This window comes from Cebus imitator, unplaced genomic scaffold, assembly GCF_001604975.1.
Source record: "Cebus imitator isolate Cc_AM_T3 unplaced genomic scaffold, Cebus_imitator-1.0 Scaffold116, whole genome shotgun sequence".
Classification (NCBI taxonomy): domain Eukaryota; kingdom Metazoa; phylum Chordata; class Mammalia; order Primates; family Cebidae; genus Cebus; species Cebus imitator.
In genome coordinates this window covers 2,767,374-2,781,924 of record NW_016107431.1, presented here as the reverse complement: position 1 = coordinate 2,781,924, position 14,551 = coordinate 2,767,374, and the positions used below count along the sequence as shown (strand labels likewise).

Sequence of the window (14,551 nt, the reverse complement as noted above, 5' to 3'; positions counted from 1 at the left end):
ATTAGCTTACACTTTGAGAATTTAGAAATAAAAAATGCTGAAAAAGTTGATGTTTGACTAACTCAAAAATATATCTTGTAAAAGGCAATTAATTTTTCTGATTATAACTTTGCTTAACATAGTTTTTAACATTTTTTGTATTCATTTTAGCTTAAGAAAAGACACCATATGTGAAAAGATTTTTTTTAAAAGATAAACTCTAGTTCTCAAAACACAATAGAAACTACTGTTGGCAGAATATTTGGAATTAATGACTGGATCAAGAGTAATGTAGGAATGACATCTTATTATGTTCATGTTATTATATTTGACAAAGTTTGAAGGGCTCAATTGTTTACAAAACTATAATATATCATTACAGTAGAATTACTGTATCACATATAAAATTTCTACCCTCACTTTTATTCTAATATTGCATTTTAAGATTTATTTTAATATTGTAATTAAAGTGTACCAAATATAACTTTGGTGACTTAATATCTTTTTCCTCTAAGGAAGTGGAATATACTTGTATCAGGAGGCCGGTCATTTTACCATTCATTTACTATTTATAGTAAGTCATAAAATGATGATTATATAAAAAGACTCACCTTAAAAATGTTTACATATATGCTTAAGTGTTTCATGTAACATCTGGAAATACAACTTTCTTTTTCAGTACTACTGCTGGATTCTAAAGCACAACAAACCGAGTTGGAGTGGATTTCCTCTCCACCTAATGGGGTAAGTTCTTTTCATCATGAAATATCACTATTTATTTTGTAAAATAAGAAACAAAACTTTTCCTTTCCCTCCTGGATAATTTTCACACTCTTCATGTATAAACTCTTTTAATTCCAAGTATTTTATCCAATATTATGTTGTGTTTATAATGAGACATAGAGTTCTCTGAGTAGAAAAGGTGTACTTAAAACTTGGGGAAATGGGAAAAACAAATTCTTATAACCATAGTCTTTTGAGCTCTTATTGTGTGGAGTCATACCTGAGGGTCCAGGCTATAAATGCTAACTAATTAGCGGGAACATTCCTTTCACAAGCTCACTTAAACCTACTTAGTTGCTTTATATTTCTGTAGTATAATCACCAGGTAGGTCATATGTAATTCTTTAAAATGGTGTGTAATCTGTTTCCTTTTTTAAAAACGGTTTTAGCATCATTCAAAATGTACTTTAAAGTGTAACTAAAAATGTGCTATGCTTAACATTTTTGTATACAATTTGCTATAAAACATAGATTCTCCAAATTTATATTATGTGCTATCTGCTGTTATTAATCAGAAGTGATGGCAAAGCTTGCACACATTACAATAAAAATCTGGAATAGATATGAGTGAAAATTGTCCAATAATAATCTACCAAAAATATTAGTAAGTCTTCAAAAATACTGACCATTATTTTTCATATGTAAATTTAGTTCAGTATCCATATCTTCAGATCTTATTTTTATTGTGAGAGAGGGCATATTCTTTATTCCTTATTAAGGAAGAGGGCTCTGAGAAAGGAAAAGATATTGTTATTTAAGTTTATCTTTGGCACATTAAAAAATCTGAAGTCAAAAGTGTGGAATGTAAGTTATGATATAAAAACTGTAGCAGATTTTGCAAAGAGGAGAATGATAGTTTGAAATACATTGTTGAGATCATAAAATCAGCATAGTGAGGAACTGAAAGTCAGTTTAATAATGTAAAATGTGAACAAAACAAATCTGTTTAAAATATTCAGAGTTTTCATTAAATTAAATTTTAAGAGATTTCTTTCATTCATATTGTGGTTATCTGTATTGGTTACAATAAATTATAAAGCAATGACAACCATTTGACAGATTAAATATAAAAATTCCATGAGTTGGAGGTATGAATATAATACCTTTCTTGAGAGAAGTGGCTTCTGTGAGTAAAATAATATACATTATAGACAGCCATTCATGATAAAAAATGAAACACCTTTCTTGCCAATGACAGATGTAGCCCATTTTCTACCATCCATCAATTAAAACAAATAGAGACAGAGGATGGTTTTATCTCTGAGGAGAAGTAAACTGATATATGATTGTAGTATTTCATCCATGTAATACACAAAATGACAAATTATGACTGTCAGTGTTATCTTGGACTCAAATAGGCATTCTATCAGTCCAAAGTATCTTGAGTTAACAGTTAACCCTACATATCTGTGGGCATCAACATAATATTGGAAAATAATGATCGACAATATTTTCTATATCTGTGCAATAGATTAGTTCACATGTGACTAAATACCTAAGCGTAAAGAAAATGTTCCCGGGACATAAGTTTTGAGAAAATATTTCTATAAGCATATTAGAAAAATGCAGTGTCTGTATGAAGACATTTTTCCCAATGGTGTCATTTGTAGAAATGTTCATAGTGTCTTAGAAAGCGAGATAATATAACATAACAACAGTTGTGTTAAATGAATTTATGTAGTCTCAATATTTGCAAGCTACATCACAGTTTTCCTGAAGCGCTCCCCACTGGAATAAAATTTTAAGTAAAAATAGATAATAATTGGGTTTCAAGGGTAGTAAAATTGATTTTTCTTATACAGGATAAAAGAATATAATTGTCCTTGAAGTTAAAGGAATTCTTGGGACATATTCTTCCAAAATAATTAGCTTTGGTTTCTTCAAACTCTAGTTTTTTAAAAGAGCACATCTTTCAAGCTTTTCATTTTTTGATAGATAACATTACTAGTTTCTACTAGTTTTGGGAATTTCAATCTAATTAAGAGACTAAAATCTACCCATCCAAATGGATGAATTTAGTTATATTTGGCTGAGTGCCATTCAGATTTTAGGCAGCTAACTGAAACAAAAGGAAATAGGCACTCTGTTAACTAGTCACAAATGCAAGTTGAACTGAGTAAAAGCTGAACATTAAAATGGGTTATTTGCTATATTTGAGTACCTTTATTGATATTAGGTTGCGTATAACAAAATCATAGCAAATATATAATATCACCAAAAAATTTTCTGAATTATATTGTTAATTTGTCAGTCTTGTTAATTTTCTAAGGACTGTTTTTAAAAGTATGTATTAACATTGTACAGAACATTTAAATGAATCAGTACTCTAATAAGGTTTTAAAAATAAACTTATTTGCCACATGATTTTTACTTTATTTTCTCTTCTTTTTAATTGAAACAATAGTTTAAATATTGGATGCTATGTGACTTTCGACTTGAACACAAATGTTTTATATTTGGCATTTTTATTGGGGAAATTAATATTAACAGATGACAATTTCATTATTAAGACCTCATAAATATAAAGTGGGAAAGTTTTTAGTAATTGTAAGCAAAAAACATAAACTACTATTAATTTAGGCTTTTAAGGTCATGAGGTGAAGTGATTTCATTGATTAATGAGTAGTAGAGAATATTATATATGGTTTAATAGTTTGAAATTGTTCTAAATTCTGACAAATGAACTATTTTTTTCCTTTTGTGGGAAAATATTTAATATGTGCTTGTTTTGTAGTATACATTATATCAGCATATAAAGGAACATTTTAAAACATCTTTTTCCTGCAGACAGCTTATTACTAAATATAATCCCGCATACTGATTTACCATGTACATTTGATTGTCTATTGAAAGCAATTTATTTATAAAAATGAATCATACTCTCATATTTATTTATAGTTATGTGGCATTGTATACAATATTATATATAACACCAGAATAAATAGCTCTGTAAAATGTTATTTCCTTATATGTCATTTTGAAAAGATTGTAAAATACTCCAGATTATAAATATCAACATGTTGTTGAATGCTTTTACATTTCAGAGTACTCTTGGCATTTTCTTCTTCATGTTTCTAAGTACTCTGTAATTGTAAGTATAATATGGACACTTAAAATGTCAAATGAGTTATCAAAAATTCTGCCAGGCATCCATATGTATATACTTTCACTGGTAATTTAAATAATTGTGAGCTTTAGTCTATAAAAAGTATAATCTCAATGGAGAACATAAACATAAGCAAACATGTAAAAAAGAAACGCTAATACACTGGCAAACAGATGTTAAACAAAATGAAATATTTATTGTATGTATACACAAAGAAAGAAGCATAGTGTGTTCCACCACCAGGATGAAGCAGAACCTGGAATCTTACATTCTCTGGTTTATAGTGTTTGCCAAGATAGGAATCAACCTAACTTTTCCGAAGATCCGTGTTTGTGAAGTACTTGCACTTTCAAAAGCAAAATGTTATTTTTTGCTGAATGACTGATGACCTTTTTTTTTAAAATTTTACAGTGGGAAGAAATTAGTGGTTTGGATGAGAACTATACCCCCATACGAACATACCAGGTGTGCCAAGTCATGGAGCCCAACCAAAACAACTGGCTGCGGACTAACTGGATTTCAAAAGGCAATGCACAAAGGATTTTTGTAGAATTGAAATTCACCCTGAGGGATTGTAACAGTCTTCCTGGAGTACTGGGAACTTGCAAGGAAACATTTAATTTGTACTATTATGAAACAGACTATGACACTGGCAGGAATATAAGAGAAAACCTCTATGTAAAAATAGACACCATTGCGGCAGATGAAAGTTTTACCCAAGGTGACCTTGGTGAAAGAAAGATGAAGCTTAACACTGAGGTGAGAGAGATTGGACCTTTGTCCAAAAAGGGATTCTATCTTGCCTTTCAGGATGTAGGGGCTTGCATAGCTTTGGTTTCTGTCAAAGTGTACTACAAGAAGTGCTGGTCCATTATTGAGAACTTAGCTATCTTTCCAGATACAGTGACTGGTTCAGAATTTTCCTCTTTAGTCGAGGTTCGAGGGACATGTGTCAGCAGTGCAGAGGAAGAGGCGGAAAACTCCCCAAGGATGCACTGCAGTGCAGAAGGAGAATGGTTAGTGCCCATTGGAAAATGTATCTGCAAAGCGGGCTACCAGCAAAAAGGGGACACTTGTGAACGTAAGTAATATGTCCTATTAAAACTCTACTTTGCCTTTTTAAATTTCAATATCAGACATTTAAACATTAATAGTTATTTGAATATGTGAATCTACTCTGTACCAGAAGTGCAATTCAGTAGATATTAAACAAAGTCACATTTGAACTTAATGATTGCCCCGCAGTAGCATCTGCACCAAGTGTATGTAATCAATATGGGCGATAATGATATTTGTTACTAAAATTTAATGTGTCCTATGTTTAACATGGAAGTCAATAGTTGCACCTTGGGCTATGGGGTTTAGAGAAGAGACTGGGTAGTTGGATATATAGCCTGACAAGACTGAGGTGACATTTAACAGGATTTAATGAGATGCCATTCCTCCTGTTTTTAAACCCATATTGTCTGGGCCCGTGAGTAGCAGTAAATAGGAGGCTAAAAGTGGTGTGAATAAGAGCTCTAATGATAGGCAGAGCATAAACAAGTACAATTACAAACTTTTAGAATTATCTTTTATAAATACTAAAACTTTGATACAAAATTGTCAAATTTCACTCACTAAATCTCTGTGTTTACTTCTGCAAAAGTCTTCTGCATATTTTTGTAGAAGTGGGCCAAAGATCTAGTTATTATAGTATGTCAACTGCTTGTTTTCTATTTGTTTTGAAACAATTGCGTATGAATTAGTAAACCTTTTTCTTTGTTTTATAAAAACGTTTTTTCTCTCTTTCCTAGCATTATGTGGCCAGATATTTAAAACTATGTCATATGGGTCTTCAAGATTAATAGATACTCTGTTTCTAGGTATCATGAAAATAAATTATGAAGTTACGTTATTAGTGCCCCTTTTTAACTTATGATGTATAAAACATAATACATTCAAATATATATATATATATATATATATATATATATATATGTGCAAATGCAAAGCCAGAAGCACAATTTTTATATGTACAATTCTTAGTTGAGTTCAAGGGGACCACTGACAATAATAACTACTATAACTAAATTTTCTTGATAGCTTACCATGTGCAGACAATCCTCCATTTCCTTTACATACACAATCTTATTTAATGAGGCAAGTATCATTATCATTTCTATTTTAAACAATAAAAAACTGAAGCTATCAAGAGTAAATAGCTTACTTGCAGTTACTTTAGTAATATTTGTCTTAGCTTAAATCCTAACTTCAGACATTCTGACTTAGAGCCTAGGCTTTTAGCAACAATATTGCCCTAGTTTTAATGACAAAGCAAGGAGAATCCTAGCAAATATTGCACTTCATGGTGGAACTTAAATGTCTGGCTCATAGTGTTTTGGTGCCTCATATACGTATATAAATTGGATTACTTCTCCATAGAATTCTTATTCCAGTAGAATATTTTTAAAATTAAATACTTAAAAAAAAAATTAGACCTGTGCTACCAAGTACTATAACCAGCAGCCACATGTGGCTCTTTAGGTTTTGAAAAGTGGCTATTCTAAATTGAGATTTGCTGTAATTATAATTTACACACTGGATTTCAAAACCATAGTGCAAAAACAAAAACAAAGTGACATACATCTTTAACAAATTTTAAATGTTGATTGCATGTTGAAATAATCATATTTTAGATATACTGGGCTAGATACAGGATAATATTAAAATTATTTTCAACTTTCATTTACTCTTAGTGTGGGTAGAAATTTTTAAATTGCATTTATGGCTCACATTATATTTATATTGGATGTACTTTTCAGATGGAGTAACTCAGCAAATATATATTTCGTGCTATTTGAAAAGTTAAATACTTAATGTGGATGACTGCTAAGCATGTAAAGTACCTACGGCTCTGCACTCAATTATCATCTTCACAAGAGGTGACATTATGAAGTGAACTCTGAGTAAAACAAATGGAGGTGATATAGGTTCAGGTCCAGTAGGCCAGTTTAGCAGCCTCCTTATATGCCCCTGAGTGAGTCAAGCCTGTCTCCCATTGTCCTTCTTCCCTGTCCCTCACTGGCAGTATTTCTAATTGAGTAGAAAATCCTGCAGTTTCCCTATATGTGGAAATCAAAAACTGATGAAGATTTATCCCTGGCTGTAGGCAAAATGCAATTCCCGCTTGGTAAGTATAGAAATATTCTCAGTGAACTAATCAAGTCAATGAAAGGGAGCATTCCTATTGACTAGAAGTTAATAGTTACTTGAAAGTGGTGGTGGATTCAGTAGTAATTGTTAGAAAAATTTTTAGGAACATTATTGCACCTTAGCTGTGAAAGCAGCAGTTTCAGTATTATGAAGATCTTGATTGATATGAAAAAGGAACTTAAAACTTTTGCACAATTAAAATGGGAAAAATAAAGTAGAAATACATATAAAAGTACACAATTAAATTTATCTGAGAAAAGATAGGAAATAAAGACCCTGTGCTTAAAGGTTATAAAGAAGATGCCAAGTTTTTGTCCTTGTTGTTGTTTCACTTTGCGTAATTTAATTCAAATGATTTCTGCATGTATTTGTTAAGAAAAAATGAACAGGAGTTGCTCGAGTTCTATACTTCTAAATATAGAATTTTGTAAGAAAAGCAGTCTTAAACCACAGTAAATAGATATATTTATCATTAAAAATTGAGAGTTTTTTAACCTCAATTTATTTCAAATGTGAAAAATCATCTCATTAAATATGGTGCTATAAAGTTAATTACATTCATCAATTTCAGTTGCAAAAATTGAAACATTTGACTACCAAAATTATTGTGACCTACAAACTATACCAAGGTATTTAAAAATAAAGTAAAATTGCTCCGCTATCATCTTCATTAATTCTGCCTTTGAATACTTGAAATTAGGTATTAATATTATAGGAAGCATTAATTTAAAAAACAAAGGAGGCAATATGCTTCTTATGATTTAACTGAAAGAATATGTGTATGTTGTTATAAGTCAAGTACATTGCTTATGACATAACTTTCTTAATTTTTAGCCTTGGTGATGTTGACAAAATAATTAAATACCTTCTCCTTAACTGTGGAACTATGTTCATTTGCAAAAGCATTTCCCTCCTTGGCGTAACTCCAATGCATTGCTGCAAGAGTACTTGCCTCTGGAATCACTCCAGGCTTGCCTTTATGGTATTCTTCCTGTTTCCTTTCAATGATCCTGTTAAGAGTTTGAAAACAAATTCCAGTCCCATATTGAGGAAAACTAATGTGTTTGGGAGAGGATGCTAGTGAGACCCTAGCCAAACTAGAGTGGTTAGCCACTTAAAGGCAAGTTTATCTGGGCACATTTTGAAGTGGCAGCCCATTGTGATATTTGCTAGAAGACAATATGAAACATGAGTAACTTTAAACAACTGATTATAGGTTTGGTCAATTGATGTAAGAGCTTTTCTTTCTGACTGAAAAAATAGTTCAATGTTGAAAATCAAATGTGCCTCATGTCTACTAATATATGGAGAATGTCTGTCCAATTCTTAAATGTAGTATATTTATGAGGGTATCTCTTTATAGTGATTTAAGAATATATAATTTCATTTAGCATACTTTTATTGTCAAAGATTTTTTAAAAATTTTAAAAGTTATGTAACAACTTTGATGCAAACTATCCAATATATTTTCTTGGATAAAAAGTATAGTTATTTTTAAAATTGAGAGATCATGTTATATTTTACATATTATAAATATTTTGGGACGACTCATAAATCTACTGAATTATATTTCAATTTTTGTGACTTACGTACAATTTTATTCCATTTAGAAAAAGTATGCAACTGGATATTATAACTATGATTTGTATAGGGAGTTTGCAATTTATACCGAACAGCCACATTCACTTTCTCATTTAAACCTCTCCACATCACGAAGAGGTAGAAAGTATTATTTTTCTTTCAACATATGAAGAAACTGAAGCTCAGAGATATTAATAAGTAATGAAATTGGATGAGAATTCAAAAATCCTGTTTACCAATTCGAGTCATTTTTCCCCACTCTACTACCTCCCTAAAATGTGTTCTGGACTTTACCCAGTAGATTTTAGTTACTAAAGAACTAATCAAACTTTATTCTACGTAGGGTGACCATATGCCCAGTATGCCTGGCATAATTGTTTTTTTAATTAACACTGCTTCTTTTTGCTTTGAAAAGTGTTTTTTTTCTGATTTGGATGATAATCCTACTTGTAAAAAACTCTTCTCATTTGGATGTAAAAAATTCAAAGACTAAGATTTACATGCACATATATCAGAATACAGAAATGTGACTTACTTACATTACTTATATTGCTTAATTTAAATTTTCTGAAAGCAAATATGTAAAATTTTTCTTTCCGATGATTTTATGTAAAGCAGAATTCAAGTAATCATACATTTATAATATTTATAAGAAATTTTCCTAACAGCGGCTTTTTACTGTTTTCTTTCAATGTTAAGAGGTCTATCATTATTTTAATAATATATAACTGATGAACATAAAACATATATAATTTAATAAATGAAACAATTTATTCAGTTTTATAGCATTAGCAATATTTAAACTCTATTTCTTGATCAGAATTTTTGAAAACTGCTTTATTTTCGTAGACAAACAGCATGTGATTAGTACCATTAAATTTTCATAATAAATGAGTCTTTAAAATATATAGTATTTATACTCATATATAAATACAGAAATGTAGGAAACACCAGTGGGTTAATAGCTCAGGTGCTGGAGTCACAGAGTTTCAAAATGCTGGTTTTACAACTTACTAGGTGTATAAAGTAGGACAATTTCTCCAAACCTTCATTTCCTTAAGTATAAAATGGGGCTAATAAAAATAGTACCTCTCTCATAGGGTTCTTGTCAGAATTGAATGAAATAATATATGTAAAAACCCTAAGAGTAGTATGTGGGACATAGCAAATAATCAATGAATGCTTGTTATTAATAATACAACAAGGAATTTGCTAAGTAAAGAAATCTCATGGTAATGAACAAATAAACATATATCTCACAGGCCACAAATAGTTAAATAACTTTTAAGCATGTAATTTCACACCTCTTAATTTATCTAAGAAGCGTTTTCAATAAAAGAAAATAACTTTTACATAACAATTTTTTTCACCAACAATGTATATAATTTAAATTATTGAAAATACCCTAAATGTTCAAAGTTAAGGCATATCACCTTGATGGAATTCAGTCTATAAAATGTCAATGATGCTATAAATGAATTTCAAATTTTGAATGAAAAAACAAAAATTTGTGTACAATGACATTTAGAATTATGCAAAATATACATAGGGAAAAGAATAGATGGTAGTCTAACAATGTATCCCTTTGGTGGGATTGTGGATGATCTTTTGTTCTGTCCATAATTTAAAACATCTTGAACATTAACTTTTATTTTTGTACACTGTAATTTTAAGTTCTAAGTAACCACGTAGTTCATACAAAGACAAATTGAATTGTATCTCCAAAATGTGGGTTTTTAAATTAAGTTTGTTTCTGTATAAAAACAGGGTTCAGGTAATATAGCAGTAGTAAGTGGCAAGTGTGGTTTAAATTATATAAAAGGTTGAAGATATTAATAGAAGGCATTCAGTAAATATAGCTCATAGATTTTGTTCATTTTTAGTTGTTAATAAATACCAAGTCCTATTTTATGTACTTGCTTGTATTAACAAAATTTAACCTTAAAAGGTGTTACTAATTTAATCCAATAGAGTGAACTATTATTAGCCAGATTAAAAGAGAAAAAATACTCTTATTGTAAAACATATGTGTCTCTCTCTTTCTCCCTCTGTCTGTCTGTATACAAACATATATGTGATTATATATATACATAAATGATTTTATATATATACAGATATGTGTTTGTATATATATAAATTCATAGATAGAGACATTCTTAATGTAGGGAAACTGAAGCATAGTGATGGTGGGTTAAGTATTTATGATCACACAGTGGTAAACTGCTGTTTAATCAAGCTAGTCTCACTTCAGAATTTTTATTCTTAACCAATACCCTGGATCACATCTTTATAGAGGAACATTTTATCTATTGCAAAGTCTTTTATGAACATAAACTTTTTTCCAGAACATCTTAAAAGATGATGCAAACCTGAAAATTTTCTTTCATTTATCATAATTTCAAATTATATGTTTCTACCTTTCCTAACATCCTAAATATTTTACTTGCTTTGTCATTCTCTTTTCAATTCCAGTTCTTTCTTGAAATGGCCATCAGAATGTATTTTGCAAAACACAACAAAGTATCATTATTCAGAAAGCTCCAGACTTTTAATTACCTATAAAAATTATTTTTTTAAGCTGGCATTTAAATTTCCTCATCTTCACCTTATCTTCTCTTCTAACTTTCAGTCACATTTTTATCACAGTTGAAGCCCCTGCTTCCTCTGCCTGGTACTGTTTTCTCACTCTACGTTAAGCATACGCATAGATATTTCTATGATTTTTCATTATTTAACATTTGGCCTCAAATACACAGAAAAAAATTAACAATTATGTCTCTCACAATTTTCAATTATACCTTAATTATATGCATTTGTGATGAAGCTGCCATAGCTTTTTTTTTTCAAATTCTGATGTTGGTAACTGGCAGTACCATTCTCCTTATTCTTAACCTATCTTGCTATTTATTATCTGCATAGCTATCATATCTTTTCTTATGGTTTCCTTGTTGTAGAAATTCTGCCTTTCCTTACAGTAACAATTTAAATACCACATATATCCTGTTAGGTGATCCCTTCCCTCCCTCCCTTCCTTCCTTCTCTCTTTTTCTTTTCTTTTCTTTTCTCTTCTCTTATTTTCCTTTCTTTCTTTTTTTCTCTCTCTCTTCTTTCTTTTCTGAGATGGGTGTTGCCATGTTGCCAGGCAACAGTGAATTGGCTATTCACAGGTGCAACCATAGTATATCACAGTCTACTATGGTTGCACTACCACTGCAGCTTGGAGCTCCTGGGCTCCAGCGATCCTCTCTGCCTCAACCTCCCAAGTAGTTGGGACTACAGGCACCTGCCACTATGCCTGGCTTCTCCTTTTGAATACTTATACTTTGCCCTTTCCCTAGGGGAATCATTGCATGCTATCTAATTTTATTCATTGTCATTTCCTTTTACAGATTCTAATGTTTTTAAACAACTAAACCTTGTGAATTTTTTTACCTGCCCACCATGGTACCTAGCAATTTCTTGCACCACCTTAGCCTTCCAATAAATATTTACGAAATTTCTTAAAGGTTTACTCATAAACTATACCACTACCAAAGCAAATATTTTCTTTCTCTAAATTCATTTAATTCAATGAATTTAAATTAGTTTCAATGAAATTAATTTAATTTCTTGTACATGGCTAGTCTGTATAAGTAGTCTTAAACTTTGTGAAGCTGGGAATCCTTAACTATATTCCATTTTTCTAATAGCAAATAAAAGGATAAAATACTAACAATTAGCAAACATGAACAGGACTCTCTCCTGGCTTTGAGAAATTTATGTGTGTGAAGATAATATAACTGTTACACTTATTTATTGTCATATTCTCATTCTCTCTTACTGTCTTTATGTGTCTTTTCAATTTCTCCCTTTCCTTCCTCTGAGGAAACAAAAGGCATTTCACCCTTGTTATCATTATTTATGTCTTAAGAAACAGAGATCTAAGAGCCTGATAACATTTTCTATATTTAGAAGGTCTTAAAGTGTGTTTATATTATATGGGAAAGCAACTTTGTTATAAAATTAAATTGTTTTGCTTCCAAATTATATATTGTAAATACTCGTTTGAATTGCAAAACAAAAAATAACAGAAGTAAAAAAAAACACGATAATCATCCGTAAGCTAGTATTACCCTATTGTCTCTATTTTATAAGTGAGAAATTACATAAATTCCATATAATGTCAAAACATATTTCTCTTATTTGAGTTATAACTACATATATTAGCTTTACAATTTCTTACACTCTTTGTTAAATTGTTTACACTCAGAAACTCAAAATACTTGTTTTAAGACATTTTTGGATAGGTAACATTTGTCGATCTGGAACAAATGTCATCCCTGTTACCCAGTTCCACAGTATATTTTCCCAGGTATTAATAACTACTGTTATTAGTTTCTTCAGTACTTTGCTAAGATAATTGTTCTTTCTTTAAAAACATGGAGAAATACTATTCTGATGCTTAAATTAGAATCAGGTCACAGTTTGCAATTAGAACACTGTAGATTTTATTTGAAATCATACTTCTTTTTACCTATTTTTGGTCCTCTTTGTACTCATAGTGCATTTAATGGTACCTATTCAGTAAATAAAGAACGATAGAAAGAACTGATGAAAGGGGATAGAAAGTAAGGAAAGGTGGAAGGAAATAGGAAATTAATATGTTTGATTAGTTTTCTGTGGTTTGTTAGTTTAGTGTGACTTCAGAGTATTTCTAATTAACATAGTGTTGGGAAGTACATGGTCACTATTTTATTTCTAGTGGAAGTTTAAATTGGCATCAATTTCTGGCAGGCAGTGTTATAATAAAACAATTATGACTTAAAATTTTGCATTTGATCTGATTTTTCTATGTAATTTGTAGCTATTTTCTCTAAGATAATAATCACTGATATATGAAATATTCATGATGATATTGTCTATAATTAGTTATTTTGTATGAATAATATTTTCATGGGAGGATTTTGACACAGCTATATACTTGATATTTTTCTCTATGTACATACAATTATGATACATGAATCACAGGGGAAAGATTCCAGAAAATATTTTTGTTTCAGTTTTCCTCACATTAAATAACTTTAAGTTACCCCATCCCCTGCAAAATTTCTCACATATTTAGTTTTATGGATGAAAGTATTCATTAGAGTAGTCCCGTAAGTTAATATGTGAAAAGTAAATGGTCACAGGCACATAGGTTTTTACTTTTTAATCTGGTAGCAAAAACAACTCAATTTAGAATTTAATTCAAATTAACGAGTTATAGATGTTACTTTTGATTTTCTGCCTATGTTACACACTTTGGTTAAAGTTATAGAATCTGAAGTTATATGTTTCAATATTAACCTCGAATGGTAGCATTTTCCAGGAAGCCAAAGTAATACATCAGCTGAAACAAATGTGCATTAATTTTTTTTACCTTCTTTGATTTTGTTAAGAGGTATGAAAGGTTTATTATTTAATTTCCTTTGTTTAGTGTTGATAAATGACATAAGTACAAAAAACCCAGAGAAAATGCATTCTGAGTGTAATAGTTTGGAAGTTTTTTAATGGTTATATTTATTATGGCGTGGATTTTGAATTTTTAGTCACTTGAATTATTTACTGCTAATGATTATATTATCTGTTGCTCTTAAAGTATTAGGAAATCAGGTGGCTTTGAAAGGACACATACTGTGTTTAATATTTTGTTTCATATGTCACCCAATTAACACCTAGTTTAGCCCCTGGCCTGTGGTGGTGGTAGCCTCAAACCTGCTCTGACCCCATTAACACTGAATTACAACCTTGTAGAGAAAACCTAGATCTGGAGAATAGAACACCAGGATGCTTTTATGAATGAAGCATAATATAAATCTGATACATTATTAACTACATATCATGAATTTAACATTTTAAGTTGAATGATTCAACAATCTATAGTATAAC

The 14,551-nt window shown here is 30.4% G+C and overlaps 1 protein-coding gene across 6 annotated transcripts in view; it reads left to right on the top strand.

Moving 5' to 3' along the window:
• EPHA7 (EPH receptor A7) overlaps positions 1–14,551 on the top strand; it is a 181,493-nt gene that overhangs the window by 4,203 nt on the left and 162,739 nt on the right. For all 6 annotated transcript variants that reach the window (XM_017538877.2, XM_037742135.1, XM_017538879.2 and 3 more), the window contains exons 2-3: positions 659–723; positions 4,280–4,949. In XM_017538877.2, coding sequence (XP_017394366.1) covers positions 659–723; positions 4,280–4,949 — 735 coding nt within the window. The remainder of the gene's footprint in view (positions 1–658; positions 724–4,279; positions 4,950–14,551) is intronic.